General features: G+C 42.6%; 3 protein-coding genes across 6 annotated transcripts in view; 1 reads left to right on the top strand and 2 right to left on the bottom strand.

Moving 5' to 3' along the window:
• Nucleotides 1-267: 267 nt before the first annotated feature.
• LOC122828030 lies at nt 268-2326 on the bottom strand. Its single transcript, XM_044111212.1, has 2 exons — nt 2208-2326; nt 268-1916 (listed from the first exon to the last, which is right to left on the bottom strand). Exon 2 carries the CDS (start codon nt 1797-1799, stop codon nt 822-824), a length of 978 nt encoding a protein of 325 aa, XP_043967147.1. The 5' UTR covers nt 1800-1916; nt 2208-2326; the 3' UTR covers nt 268-821.
• Nucleotides 2327-5558: 3232 nt separating this feature from the next.
• Nucleotides 5559-12087, bottom strand: vsig8b (V-set and immunoglobulin domain containing 8b). 2 transcript variants are annotated; one of them, XM_044110745.1, is made up of 8 exons: nt 11785-12087; nt 11492-11574; nt 9738-9898; nt 9430-9628; nt 7385-7537; nt 7185-7304; nt 6855-6993; nt 5559-6766 (listed from the first exon to the last, which is right to left on the bottom strand). In XM_044110745.1, the coding sequence occupies exons 2-8, from the start codon at nt 11565-11567 to the stop codon at nt 6526-6528; spliced, it is 1089 nt and encodes a 362-aa protein (XP_043966680.1). In that variant the 5' UTR covers nt 11568-11574; nt 11785-12087; the 3' UTR covers nt 5559-6525. The 2 variants fall into 2 exon arrangements, with proteins under 2 accessions (XP_043966680.1, XP_043966679.1); XM_044110744.1 differs by having other exon boundaries at nt 11900-12086.
• A 1904-nt stretch (nt 12088-13991) lies between these two features.
• LOC122827765 (leucine-rich repeat transmembrane neuronal protein 4) overlaps nt 13992-14625 on the top strand; it is a 125378-nt gene continuing 124744 nt past the window's right edge. For all 3 annotated transcript variants that reach the window (XR_006370119.1, XR_006370118.1, XM_044110741.1), the window contains exon 1: nt 13992-14587. The gene's annotated coding sequence lies outside the window, so the exon portion shown is untranslated. The remainder of the gene's footprint in view (nt 14588-14625) is intronic.

Below are 14625 nucleotides of genomic sequence, written 5' to 3'. Positions count from 1 at the left end.
CAGCAGGACATCAGTCATTACTGAAGCAGTTAGGAGAAAAGACCTTCAGCACAAAGCTGCTCTGCCTTTCATGGAGCCAGACATTTTCCACATTTTGTCACATTTTTCGACCGCGAACTTGAACAACAAAAGAAATGCTTTTTTTTTTTTTTTTTTTGTAGCGTGGGATTAAACGCATAGAAATCTCCAAAAGTTTATTCACCCACAGCACCAGCAGCCCAACCATGAGCTATCTACAGAGTATATCCTACAGGCAGATTGGTTGAACTAGATTTTATTTGGGGGTATTAAAATTAAAGGGTCAGAACAGAAACACTTTCCAGACTTTTACAATTTTCGTACCACAGCCTTCTGATTTACAGTCATGCATGACAGCGAACTCGTTGTAGCTAGAAAAACAGAGATTAATCTCCAAAATTTTCTAGAAAAAACAAGAACATTTCTAGGTTTAAAGGTATAAAATTTGCTAAGAAAAAAATAAGGAATTTTGAAATTAACCCTGACAGAGTGACCATTTCAGAAATTGAAATGTTAAAATATTGCTAGGAATATACTAAGAGTCTGATATTATGAGAATTTTTTTTTTAGAAAAATAATAATGGAAATTTCTGAGTTTGAAAAGTCGAAAATTGTCCAGTTTTTTTTTTCTAGAAAATTTCTGAGATTAGTCTTAAAATTTCTGAGTTTTTCTAACAAATTTTGAACTTCTTTTTTTTTTTGTTAGCAGATTTGCTTGTCTTTTTTTGCTGTCGATAATTGAAGTTATTTGCTGCTTTGTAACGTGACAGAAGTACAAGAAAGGTGGCATAACATCTGCATTTTCATTTTTGAACCTTTGGAGGACTGCCGGGTGGAGCCTTTTGCTCGGGCAGCTTCAGGCAGGACAAACACGGATATGCGTCCAGGCAGGTGTTGATGTCGTGTATCATCGTCTTCCACAGAGTCTTCTTGCCGTAGATGAGGAGCATGGCCGTGACGGTCGCGTAGACGGACGTGATGAAGAACGCGACGGCCAGGGAGTTCTTTTGTTTCACCACGACCGCGTAGTTGACGTACAGGTCGACGGCGAGGAAGATCAGGAAGTTCCCCGCCAGGGCCAAGGACATCTGGACCACTCGCATCTCCGAGCCGAGCTTCGGCGGGTGGGCGCCGTTGGTGCTGGCCTTCATGTGGCGCAGGTGGATGGCCAGGTGGACGGAGATCGAGATGCAGCACTTCAGCATGACCATCCCGGGCAGCACGTCCGAGAGGAGCAGGAAGATCACGTCGTAGACCCGTCCGGCGGTCGACTCCGGCAGCAGAACCCCGCAGTCCATGTCGTTGGTTTCCCCTTCGGTGCTGTTGTCCATGTGGAACACCACCAGGATCGGCATGCAGGTGGCCAGGCCGAGCAGCGGGATGACGAAAACCGCCAGGGTGGCGTGCTTGAGGATGGCGGCTTGGATCTGGGTGTAGCAGTGGTTGGGCTTGCTGACCAGCTTGGTGCTGTAGTAGAACGTGAGGAAGCTCGTGTCCCAGATGATGGTGAACTTGAAGCTGGAGATGAGCACCAGCAGGACCGTGTAGAAGATCCCCACAATGTGGCAGTCGCTGTCCACCTGGTCCATGGTCATCCAGGCGTAGGACATCAGCTGGTAGATGACGTCGGCCGCCGCCAGAGCCATGATGATGGTTTCGCTGGGACTCCTGTCCTTCTTCCCCGTCTGGTTCCACAGAGTCATCAGAAAGATGTAGACGTTAAAGAAGACGGTGGCGACAGCCGTCAGGCCCGTCAGCACCCACAGGGCCAATTTGCTCATTCCGAACTCGACGTGGAACGCATCGGAGCCGTAAACTCCTGAGAGTAATTCAATAACGCCGCGTCAGGCGTCTTTGTTGGGTTTGGGTGGGGGAAACTCTGCGGCGGCTCGATTTTGCTGCGTTCAGAGAGATGACAAGGAGGTAAAAAAAAAAAAAAAAGATTAGGTTCACACACTTTAAACCAGACGATTCATCACTGGTGTGACAGAATAAAATTGGTGACAGTCACTGTCAGAGAGGGCGCCTCAGGACAAAACTCTCACATTTGGCTTTTGAAATACAGAAAACAGACCCAAATAGGTTTAGATAAAGTCTTCCATTACGGTTTAATCAGAAATTTAGACGGTAACGTGCAAATCAAGCTTCAATAAGGCAATGAATGTTTGCTAATTTATTTATTTTTTTACCTGAAATGAAGCTCCAGATGAATTGTTTCCCCACTTCTTTTAACTCTAAAAGTTTTTAAATTAGTAGTTTCATCTGCAAGAGGAGCATTCTCCTGTCAAAGGTGAAGCCCTTTGAGTCTGAAATTCCCTCGCAAGGATTTATATCAAAGCATTAATTTGCATCCTTTCCGACCTCAGGTAAGTGGTGAGGCCCGATTTGCTTGGACTCTGGCCGGTCAGGATTTCTCCTTGTTGTGGGTGTCCGGCTGCCTTACTGTACGTCCGTCAGCGCTGCGTGACGGCTCAGCCGGCCCACAGGCCGCCGTCTACCACATGCCGCATGCAAATGGTTGTTCCTGCAGCGGCGCCGCACATTTACAAACCGCGGACCGGCTGCACACCTGCATACCTGATAAGGGAAGCGAATAATCACAAAATTACCTTTGGGAGGCGTCCATATGGAGGCGCCTTATCACTGTACGCCGTGCGGTGGAGGAAGTGGGGTCTGTGGACAGACTCTCAACAAGTCTGAGCTCTATAATGGAAAGTAATGTTATCTCTTTAGAGGATATATATGTTTGTTTGTTTTTTTTACTTGCAATGATGAGAGACGATTAAATCCCGTCCAAGGATGTACCAAACTAAAGACAGGTGCTGTTTCACCAGGGATGTCCTGCAGCGCTCGCTTGTTTGCATCCCGTAGCTAAAGGCGGGGGATGAGTTTCTGGTGACGTCATATTGTCATTGCGCAAATTCGTTAATTATTCATACCTTTGGTAGATTTATTTATTTATTTATTTGTTAGCGTCTTTCAGCACGTGTAAAACTTTTTGCATGTTTCCACCAGAGTTTGGGTTATTTTGTCTTTGGTGATGATGCCATCACACTGATCTGCTTCCCTCCATAGATTCTCTGTCAGATGAAAGTTGGGATCCTGGCCAGGTCCGCTGACGCCACTTTCAGTCGGTAGAAAAAGGTTGGTGAAATTAAGATTACCTTAAACTCAAATCTTCCAACGTATGAACTTTGGGTCAAGCTGAAGATGGTCAGTTTTTATCAAGTGTCTCCTGGCATGTTGAAAATCCCCTTCAATAAACGACTACGGTAAAAGGACATATTAAGAACTGGTAATGTAGTCATATTTCTGCAAAATTTATTTAAAGAATCTTATATGTTTTGTAGCAGTGGTAACAGATTTATAAATTGTTTGTAATTGTTATCTGCAGTTGGTGTTTCTCGTTATTCTTACTTTGAATACACTGAGATAGGAGATTGCACTGATATTGCGGCAATAAGTATATATCTATCTATATTTTTAATTTGGAAAATTGTTTTCATGCAGAAATCATTTCCACAGCTAACTAATTATAAAACTGGAGTGATGTAAAAAATCATAAATAAATAAATAAATAAATAAATAAATAAATAAATAAATAAATAAATAAATAAATAAATAAATAAATAAATACTGTTTCCTGTGATTTTACGTAAACAGGATTTTTTATAATATTATTATAATAATTTAAAAGTACGGCAGGTAAATGATGTATCTGAAAAGAAATATAGTAATACTACCTTTACTTTCTTTCAAATTTCTTTCTCTGAATCTTGCATCTTGTCCCATAGAAATGAATACTATTTTCTTTGACTCCCCCTAGTGGTCTGGAGCACTTCCGTTTTCAACACTTTTTGTTTGCTGCATTTCATTCGGGGGTGTTTTCTTTTTTGTTTCCTGCATTTCATTCGGGGGTGTTTTCTTTTTTGTTTGCTGCATTTCATTCGGGGGTGTTTTCTTTTTTGTTTGCTGCATTTCATTCGGGGGTGTTTTCTTTTTTGTTTGCTGCATTTCATTCGGGGGTGTCTTCTTTTTTGTTTGCTGCATTTTATTTCCTTTTTGTTTGCCGCATTTAATTTGTGCGCATGTCTTTTATTTTGTTTGCATGTTTTCTCTTTTGCTGCGCATTTGCACCTGTCGGCCACCGTAGAAAAGCGCCATAAAAGTGAAGCCACATTTAATCTAGATGAGTTCTGACTTGACTCTGTCAGCTGGAAATCTAACATGTTTCATCAAATAAAGACATTAGGAGAGAGAGCTACTGCAGGTAGGATACTGATTACTCAGAACGTCTCTACAAGACCACACAGACTAAACTGAATTGAATTTGAAATGCAACACTGAAAAAGTAGCATTTTTCTTTTTTTTTTTACCATAAACCAATATTGTTTATTGGTTTATAAACTTGCAGTGTATTGTACCCTGGACTTTTTTTAATTATATATGAACCATGCAAAAAGGGAAAAAGGTTATTTTTGGTTTTGCCCAAAAAATAAAATGTTATTTTTTTTTTCTGCTGGCTCTGGTAAAAACTTTAAATTCTTTTGCCTATTTTTTATTTTTATTTTGTTCTTCTTTGCATCACAGCGTGACGATCTGTGCTTCTAACCTCTGCATATCTTTTTGCCATTTATGGGATTTCATTAGGTGTCTTTCTTCCTCCCACAATCCAAAAGCATTCATGACAGGCTCACTGATAACTCTGTTAGCCTGAGGAGTGAGTGTCATGTTTACCCTGCGTTGAACCAGCGATGTGAGCAAACAAAGACAGGATGCATTAAAAGTATCCAAGTATGCATCAGTAAACGGGGCAGCCATATTTGTAATCGGTTGTTTATTTTTAATTTTTTTGTTTGTTTGTTTGTTTTGGCACAGAAAAAGTAATAACCTCCTATTAAAACATTTCATTTTAGCCAATGGTGGATTTTTTAAATGTTTTTTTTTTTTTTTTACCCAAGTGTCAATTTGCCTTTAAGAGAAGCACAAAAGCTGACAAAGTCAAACACAGCAGCGGTGCAGCTAAGGTTGAACGAGTACAAATAAAACAATTCTGTTACATATTAGCACAAGATGGCCTGTGCCCTTGAGAGGAGCAGGAGAAGAGGTGGGATTTTTATTTTTATTTTTTATTTTTTGCTGACATCCCATCAGCTTCCAGCTCCATTCTAGGTGCTGTTATTAATTCAACAGACTTTCTGAGGATGGGATCATAGCATCGTGGGGCGTTTTAGAAGAGGTTGGACCGTGGGCAGAGTGCTGACGCTGCCTGCTGAGATGTCAGCTGCAGGTTAGAGCTGCAACTGTTTGCAGTCAACTAATAACCAGTTTAGTGGCTGTTTGGGGGGGGAGAGGAAACGCTGGAGGAAAAACACAACATAAGAAGGCAATTTTGCACTTCTTTCTTCTGCTTAAAAAAAAATTCAGACAAAAACACAGAGGGAGGAGGATTCTGGGCGCCACAGTCACCTCTTCAAAGTTCAATTTCACATTGATCCACAAACACTTGAGAGCTGTCTGTTTTCTCACTTTGAGTTTGAAAGCATAGATTTTTTTTTTTTTTTTGTCTTTTACCCTTTCTGAATCTCAGAGGTCAGGATTTGAAACTTCTTTTTGGTTTCTCTGGTTCTTCCAAAGAATGTTATAATAGTAATTGTGACCGATTTACACTTTGGTTTAAGATTTTATGGCACTAGTGACCTGCAGCAGAAGTAATCGGACAGGAAATGGACATAGAGAGAAGAAGAGAAGACATGTTGCAACGGTCAAGAGGTCAAGAGTTGGATCCCAGACAACTATGGACAAAGGTTTTCCTTGATACATGTTCAGTAAATATTTCTATACACTTCCAGAGCTGATCTGAAGGACCAAAGAAGTTTGGAGGTCTGCAGCAACCTCTTTTACTGACCAAACTCTGTGGTTTTAGGTTGACCATCACTTTGCTGTTCCAAAAATCGCTTCCATAGGCGACTGTGGAAAATGTCGAATTGCAACAATATAGATTTTCTTCAGCAGATGACATCTTATCAAGCTGACATCTTATCTTAGCCTCCAGTCTGGACCTCCCATTGAAAAATGTAAGCGTCGCAACGCGTTCAGCTGTGGTTTCAAATGTTGCTCTCTGGTGCAGAGTCATCCGAAACAGTGTGAGCTCCAACCAATGTGCAAAGATAAATTTTTTTAATTTGTCCATATATATATATTTAAAAAAAACAGTATTAGAATCATACAATACTTTTGTATGTTGGAGGTAAAAACACCTTAATGAATTATTAAAATGCTTGTTACAAATATTTTACATAAAGTTTCAGCTAAAATTTGTGCAATAGCGACTTAAACGACGAGAACCTGCCCTTCATATGAACGCAGACAAGCGTCACAGTGTGGCACTCCCACTGGGATTGCACTTTGAGTAACTTGCATATTATACATAGCATTTTTCCTTCACGTGGCTTTTCATATTTTACATTTTGTACAGTTTTGGCCTTGCTAAAAACACACTTGCAGCTAAACCGCATATCCGTATCGCTGATCATATTTCAGAGAAGTTGCTCTGTCCCCTGCTATGCTTGGCGAGTTGCTGCTGCCGGTGTAGATGGGACCCGATTCGTGGATACTGGGCAGATGACCCCTTACGGAAGCGTACTGTATCCCCTGGTGAGTACGGTATCCTGCCATCGCTTGGAAACTGGAGTGCCTGCTTGACTGCCTGCTGGGCGGTCTGCTCTCTGGAGCGGGGGCATCCTCCCTGCGAGAACAAAGGAACAAGAAGGCGAACCTCGATTAGATGCCGCTCCGATCGGGGCCCAAAACGCTCGCCGGCTGTGATGCAATACCTGATTTCATTTGCGGCCTCCTTCTGGTAGCGCTTCTTCTGACGGCAGATTATCAGCAGCCAGATGAGAACCAGGAGGAGGATCAACAGCAGCAGAGCACCTATCACCGCACCAACTATGACACCCACTTTATCGGTAGCTGGAAGAGAGGACGCGGAGCAGAGACGTCAATGAAGCCTTAAAATCCAGCTCTCACAAGAGGCATACATGGAATATTTTTAAAATTATTTCACATGAGCACTCTGGCAAAAACGGCATCAAAATTAAAGAGTAGCTTCTGGCTATTTGGATGTTCTGAGTAAAAATCGCACAATGATTTCATTGACGTACGGTTGTATGCACGCAGGTTGTATCTGCACTGTGCTTGTCCGACTGCATTTTTCGCCTCACACACATACGTCCCGGTGTTGCTGTCTGTGTGGTTCTTTATCAGAAGCTGTCCACCTTCGTCTAAATGAAAGGCAAGATGTTTTAGGACACACCTAAACCAAACAACAACACCGTCTGCCGTTACCTGTAGGTCTGCATACCTTGTGTCGCCGTGGCCGGCATCGCACCTCCGGTCTCTCGTGTCCACACGTAAGTGAGAGGAGTGGATCCCTTGGAGGATTTACAGAGGAGGGACACCGTGGCTCCTTTTTCCTCACCGCCTTCAACCCAACACCTCGGCATGGAGGGGGGCACTAATGATGAGACGAAACTAATTCAGGGGCATCACCAAACCTGAACTTCTTTGACACATTTCCACAGGTCAGAGCCGCAGACCTCCAAGTATTTCATTGGGGTTTTATGTACAAGTATTGTTTAAGTGTGTTGCTGCCCTGAGTCTATACTTTGTTGAAACAACCTGTTGTGGCATTAAAAGCTCCAGGTCTTTTGGAGTACGTCTTCAGCATGCCGTTGTGTCGACTACGATGCTAGGAGCACTCCGGGAGTGTCACATCTGTTCTTTATGTGTTCATTATTATTTAGGTTGTTTTGGATGCTGTGCCACTGGAATGATTTATGCTCTTCTGGTTTTTTTTTTTGCAACAATGTGTTGATTTTACAACTGGGAGCAGCTGATTAACATCTCAAAAGCTCAAGTAATATCTGAACTACAGGCGAATACGCCACAGGAGTTGAACAGAACAGAGATTTAAAGGGGAGTGGCAAAAGCAAATGAGGTGGATTAGAAGCGCTTGTCAACATCCAATTCATGGGCGTGCTGCGGTGGCGTAGGGGATACCGCAACCCACATTTGGAGGCCTTGAGTCCTTGACGCGACCGTCGCGGGTTCGATTCCCGGACCCGGCGACATTTGCCACATGTCTTCCTCCCTCTCCTTCCCCCCTTCCTGTCAGCCTACTGTCATATAAGGGACACTAGAACCCATAAAAAGACCCCCTGGTGGGGAAAAAAACCCCCAAAACATCCAATTCATGTCACATTATGGTGGACTATCATCTCTGCTGCCAGAAATTGAGCTTTATCAGTTTTTTTCTCTTTTTTTAATGGATAACGACTACTCCTGGAGACCCATCCTGCCCACAACGACTCTGTGAAGATGCTTGAACAATATGAATTACGACATTTAATTTCCTTTCGGGATGAATAAAGTATTTCTCAGTCTTAAATGAGACTGAAGATTTTGTCAATTCTTCTTCGTAAAATAACTCTGACCCTGTCGGACTGGATGGATTCCAACTGTGAACATTTGCTTTCAACTCTTGCTACAAATCTTTAACAGGGTTTATGTCTGACTGAACAGACTTTGATCTAAATCAGTTCATTGTAGCTCAGGCTGTCTCGGGTCGTAGTCCTCACAGCAGAGATAGCCTGTACTGCACTACCAGCCCATTTAGCTCAGTCCATATTCTGTATTAACCACTGTTCCTGTCTTTGAATAATAAGTATATCTGCACATGGCTATCACCGTGTTTCACAGTTGGGATGGTAACCACGGTAATGTCCAGAGGTTTTTTTGGCCCACAATGGGTTTTTGCAGCACTTTTTAAGTCGATCTGTGACTCTTGTCCAGTCCAGATTTGCAGTTGTTGGGATGTTTTGTAACCCAACTCTGCTTTAAACGTCTCTAAGACTTTTTTCCAGACTCGTCTGTTGAGTTCCTTTGTCTTCATAAAGTTGTACGTTTACCAATGTTGTCTAAAAGAACCTCTAAGGTCTTCAGTAGCATGATTTGAGGGCAACTGGTTCCACTGGATTTTCCTCTAGAGTCGTCAGGGTCAAGGCGGCTGACTTCCATTACATTCTTCCAATTTTAACGGTAAATGTTGGAAAAACTCCAACGTGAAGCCACCTCCACTTTGCAATTTTGTGTTGGTTATCGCATAAAATCCCCAGACACACTGAAGTTTGTAGTTGTGATGTAGAAACATGTTGAGTGTAATTCCCTGAATCCATTTGGGAGGTTTTGAGAAGTGTATGCCCACACCTGCAGCTAAAACAAAACCCTGTGTGATGTAAGAGCTCGGACATTCCAGGTGAATGACGGCGACAAACAGAGAGATAATAAACAGGTAAAACCGGTAACAAAAAAAAAAAGCAAAAAAAAAAAGCAGAAGTTCCTCCTTACCCAGCACAACCAGAGTGACTTTCCTCATGTCCACGCCCGGAGCCTTTTTCACTTTACACTGATAAGTGCCCGTGTCGGAGGCCTTCAGACCTGAGAAGGTGACGGACGCGTCTCCCTGGTTCGGTTCCGTCAGAAATTTCATCCTGTCGGTAAGCTCCGGGTAGTAGTTGTGCGTCGCGCCGGCTGCGTAAGACAAGAGCTGAGATGCAAAGTTTTACCGTCATCAGGTTGTTTTTGAAGATCTCAGATAAACCCTGCAACACACAAACTGAGGTTTGGCTTTCACCTCCAACCCATCTGCAGCTCACCAGCTTGTCCTTTTGCGTCATGTCCGGGCTGACGTTGGACCACTCTACGTCCAGCTCTCCTATGTCCTCTGCAGCCGGTGTGTAGGTGCAGCCCAGGTTGACAGAGTCCCCTTCCGCTTGCTGAATAGTCTGTGACCCTGACGATGTTATCTTCATCGCCTCTGTGACAGAAAGAAGATCCAAAACATCTCTTGATTAACTCATCAAATCCACTTTTTTTTTTCTCCCCCTCCCTCCAAATTTTTAATTCCATCAAAACTCAATACACATGAGAGGGGTAAGAGATAACAGAGAAAAAAATAAAACTAATTTCACTCAGAAGTGCATTAACAAGTTTTTCAGCTTAATGATATTCAAGCTCTGGGCCAGCGCTCCTGAGCATGCTCCGGGTGGGAAAGGAGTACCGATGTGAGACTAATTGGCCTCTAAAGTCACCGGAAGATTGAGGGCTTAGAGCTGGAATACAAAACAAAAAATAAAAAATTACATATATTCTGTGAAATGAGCTACATCCTAGTACAATTCTGGAGGCTCGTTAACCGGACACACATTGGTAAACGATGACGATAAACTCAGTGGAAAAAAAAAAAAAACAGAACCAAAATTGACAACACACTCGACAGGTTGCAGTTTCACCGTCTGATCAGACACGCCCCGGTGACTCACCGTTTACAGCAACGATTTTTAATTATCACGCCAGCACACACACACACACACACACACACACACACAAATGAAATACCTACAAGTTGTATTGGTGTCGAAATAAATTGCGACACACCCGGCTTCTTCATTGGACTGTGAGAAAATACATCTCTCACAATTAGATCTTTAACCTTCACTGAATGCACAAAATTGAGTTTAAATCATTCTCTGCTCTGTTGATGCTCCCTCTTTAACCCAGCATTAAATAAAACAACAACAAAACCACTTCAGATTGCAGCAAAACAGACAAAAAAAAAGAAAAGTGTGTCGCAGGTATTTATGAAGGCATGGAAATGTCAGACGTGATGAGAGGAGGCAGGAAAGCAGCGCAAACTAGTCAATCAGATGTTTACACAGTGAAACAGCCCTCCTGGGCACAACAATGTGGTTTTCCCCCCCCTCTATTTTAGGAGGCTTGCCAGTGAGCCCAGTCACTAAGCTTGATACAAAGAGCTGAACATATTTAAATCCTTCTCACTCCCTCCCCATGTGGATAACACGCTTCTTCACTGTTCCACACGGGGAGCATCAGCACCTAATCAATCCAGCCTTCCTCTTGCAAGATCAGGCAGCTGAAAGCGTTGCGGTGTGGATGCTTTCGTTTTAGTCTTTGTTTCAACCCGCGTACCTGCTTGCATGTGGCTCACTCGCTGCATTTTACTTCTGTCATTACGAGGTTTGTAAATTGAGATAGACAGCTTGGAAGGAGCCCAAGAAGTAATTTCTTTTTCTCTCAGGGATGGAAGAAGAAGAAGAAGAAAAAAAAACCCCCTGTCTCTCAGGGTTATATGCTGCTCATGCACACAACGCTCTGATCCTTAGCAACAGGAAGAAAAAGAAAAAGAGGGATGAATGTTGCTAAAGGTGCTCATCAGACACCTTTTTTTTTGTTTCCGAGTGTCTGGAATGCAATCCAGCAGTCAGATCAGGACTGAAACACGAAAATATCATCAGCATCAGCATCAGCAGCAGGTGGGGGGAGGGGGGGAGAGAGAGGGCTCATCTGAAAAACACAAAGCAGTCTGTGTAGATGTGGAAATGAGGCTCACCTGTCCTCGGCCTTATTGCTACGAGAAGCAGCAGCACAGCCACCTTCGGCCAAAAGCTCCCGCACACGGGATCCATCGCAACCCTGAGAGCAAACATGATGTCATGAGCAGAGGAAGAGGAAGATAAATAAATATTCTGAAAGTCGCTTCAGTCACAGCTTGTTATCTCTGAACGCTTTTGTCCTTCAACGTGAAGCTGAACAAGAAACGAATAAAAGAAAGAAAGAAAAAAAACAAACAACAACTTTAGGTTTTCAATGCACAAGTAAGGTCTGGAATAAATCATGATTTACCAGAAGCCTGACAGACTGGGTCCTGTCTGTATGCACCGCAAGAATATCAAGATCTGTTGATCAATGAGTAGAAAGAAGAAAGAAAGAAAGAGAAACACCGGGAGCTCTGATGTACCTTAAAGAGACGTGGGAAGGAAAGAGTCCAAAGTAAATGTGAGTCCTCTGAGGCCTGTCACCGCGTTCCTGCTGGAGGAGGAAGGAGGAAGGCTTGCTTATTTTGCTCTCAGGTGAAACTCAGCAGCTGTAACTATGGCCACACCCTCACTGATCACAGTTCATGTGCGTGGCCCCTCCCAGAGCTACAGAACAAGACCGACTTCCTTCACGCTGCTTTTATGGGCTTATGGTTCCTTTTACTGGATCTCAGCGCCTCGATGTGATTCAAAAGGGGAAATTAGGAGAAATAAGCTCAGATTGCAGCAGTTGCTTTTAGTTTTTTATAATTAAAAGCTTCAAAGCGATATGATAAATCTTTTTGTATTATTAAGTCAGGAATTAAAATACCTGCTAAATGTAGAAGCAGATTTCAAGACTTTATTGTGTGTTATAAGCAGGTTTTGTTGTCCTGCTTTTTTACAAAATAACAAACAGAAAAAAAAAATCAAGCAGATATTTATCTATATTGGTCAGGCTATCTGCTCTGGTAAAGCCCATGTTCAGCTGCTTGACAGATATGCTAGTGTGTAGCAGTTTTTAATATGGGAGATATGACTCTTCACTCAGGGTGCCTCAACCTCAGGGGGCGGCATGAGCTCTATCAGAGCTAAGTAAATAAATAAAACAAAGAAATAGTAAATAAATATAGCTTAGAGGCAGCAATAAACAGATGTAAAGTGCTAGTGATGCATTCTATGCCAGAGAAAACTCAAGAGGTATATCTCAAAGACTTACACTGTGGGAACTGCATGACAAGAATGTTTTTTTTTTTTTCTCTTGGTTTTAAAACCGCAACTATTTCAGACATTGGACTACCTGAGGGAGCCACGCTTATCTGACTGATACTGCTCAATATGCACGGGTGTGTGTGTGTGTGGGAAGCAGCTGATGACAGAGATTATATATTGTCTGCTCTTGAGTAGCTCAGTAACTATGTTGACGTTCAGCTTTTTTTTTTTTTTTTGCGCCGTTCGTCCACCGTGATTTGCTATTGGGAAGCTGTGCATATCTCAACTTCCTCCGTGCTGGCTCACCTCTCGCTGATAGGGTTCTGAATGCTGCAAATTTGGTTTGGCAGAAGTGCACTAGTCTAAAATAATGACTGTCTCGCTTTACAATCTTTTTTTTTTTTAAAGCAGCATAACAGAAGTAACTAACTCTGACAGGCCCCACAAGTTGTTTTCCCCTAATTCTCCCTCTTTTTTTTTTTCGACAGACCCATAAAAAACTCATTCACGGTTGTTGTTCCTCGCTGACTGACAGACGGCAGACAATGGCAGCCGTGAGGATTTGACAGCTGCAAATTCGGGGATGTAAACTGCAGCGTGACAGCTGCTGCTGTTTGTGCTCGGAGTACAAGTTGTTGTTGTTTTTTTTTAGATTCCTTGTTAAATGATTGAGATTATCACAAGAGCCGCAGACGGCGTGAATTTTGTATTGAACGTGAAGGATCTGAATCACAAAAATCACAACGAACGAATAGGTTGGAAGGTTTCGGTGGAATTGCTCAGCATCGATTGAAGGAGAGCGTACAGTATGGTGGGAGCCATTAGGAAACGTATGCGCTGGTTTAATGAGATGCTGCCAATAATGTTCATTAAGGAGATGAACAAATTAGTAGCGCTCAGTATGAAACATGATCAGAATGCAAATTCCCAACCCGCCCTCCTCTTTTGCTCCGAGCTGCGTATTTTTACGCCGTGACCTCGGCTCTCTGTGCAGGGTGGCTGAGTGGCGCCATGCCCTGACAAGCTCTGCGTTGCAGGGTGTTCCAGAGTTTGTGTGACAGTAGCCCGCATTGCCATTACAAGTGAGAGCAAATCTTTGTCTATTTTCTGCCAATGTTGGGGCAAAAAACCCCCCACAATTTCGCAATTGCGGTGTTCCCATTAAGTAAGAAATGAGATTGAAATCAGGGGTGAATAAGCTTGTTTAAGCGATAAGTCATTAAAAACCGTGGCAGCAACAGATGTAAACAGTTACATGAGATTATATTCATAATTTAGCAATGGCTCTAGCGCTCATTATCTATCAACCATCAGAGAAGACGCTGGAGTTTTATTCAGGCTTTGGAGGAGTTAAAAGCTCCTTACTTTTAAGGGAGCGACTACTCATTCAGCGTTTTGGGGAAATTATAGTCCGCAATTTTACAGGAGAGGTATTGGATTCAACACGTTCGAATGACACACAGGTTTTTATTAACTTTGCGATGCGAGCTCTGCTGGAGTCAGCTAAACACTGTCTGAAAAAAAGAGAAGTAACTACAAACCAGAATATTATAGGCTATATTTGGTAAAAGCAACACATTATTCAGTGGTACTATTTTGTGTTCTTTGTGGAAGGACACCAGGTGTGGCGTATGAGCGCATTGATCTCCCGATGTTATTCGGCAAAATATCTAATAGGGTAAGTCACGTTCCACTGAGGTTCTGTTGAGCATATGTAGCGAACCTATGAGAAAGAACATAACACAGAAGAAGAATACTTCCTGTTGTCTTCTTCGTGGATTTCGCCAGCACTAAAATCCGGCTGTTGATCATGCGGAAAAAAAGTGTCTCCATTACGGCTCTGTGACGAACATCTAGTCGATACGGTTGATTAAAAAAAACTCCCCTTCATCCCAGCGTCACAACTTGTATGGAAAAATGTAGGTATTTTTCTGAAACATTTCCTTTAAGTGAATTT

This window comes from Gambusia affinis, linkage group LG03 (assembly GCF_019740435.1).
Source record: "Gambusia affinis linkage group LG03, SWU_Gaff_1.0, whole genome shotgun sequence".
Taxonomy (NCBI): domain Eukaryota; kingdom Metazoa; phylum Chordata; class Actinopteri; order Cyprinodontiformes; family Poeciliidae; genus Gambusia; species Gambusia affinis.
This window is presented reverse-complemented; position numbering and strand designations above follow the sequence as displayed.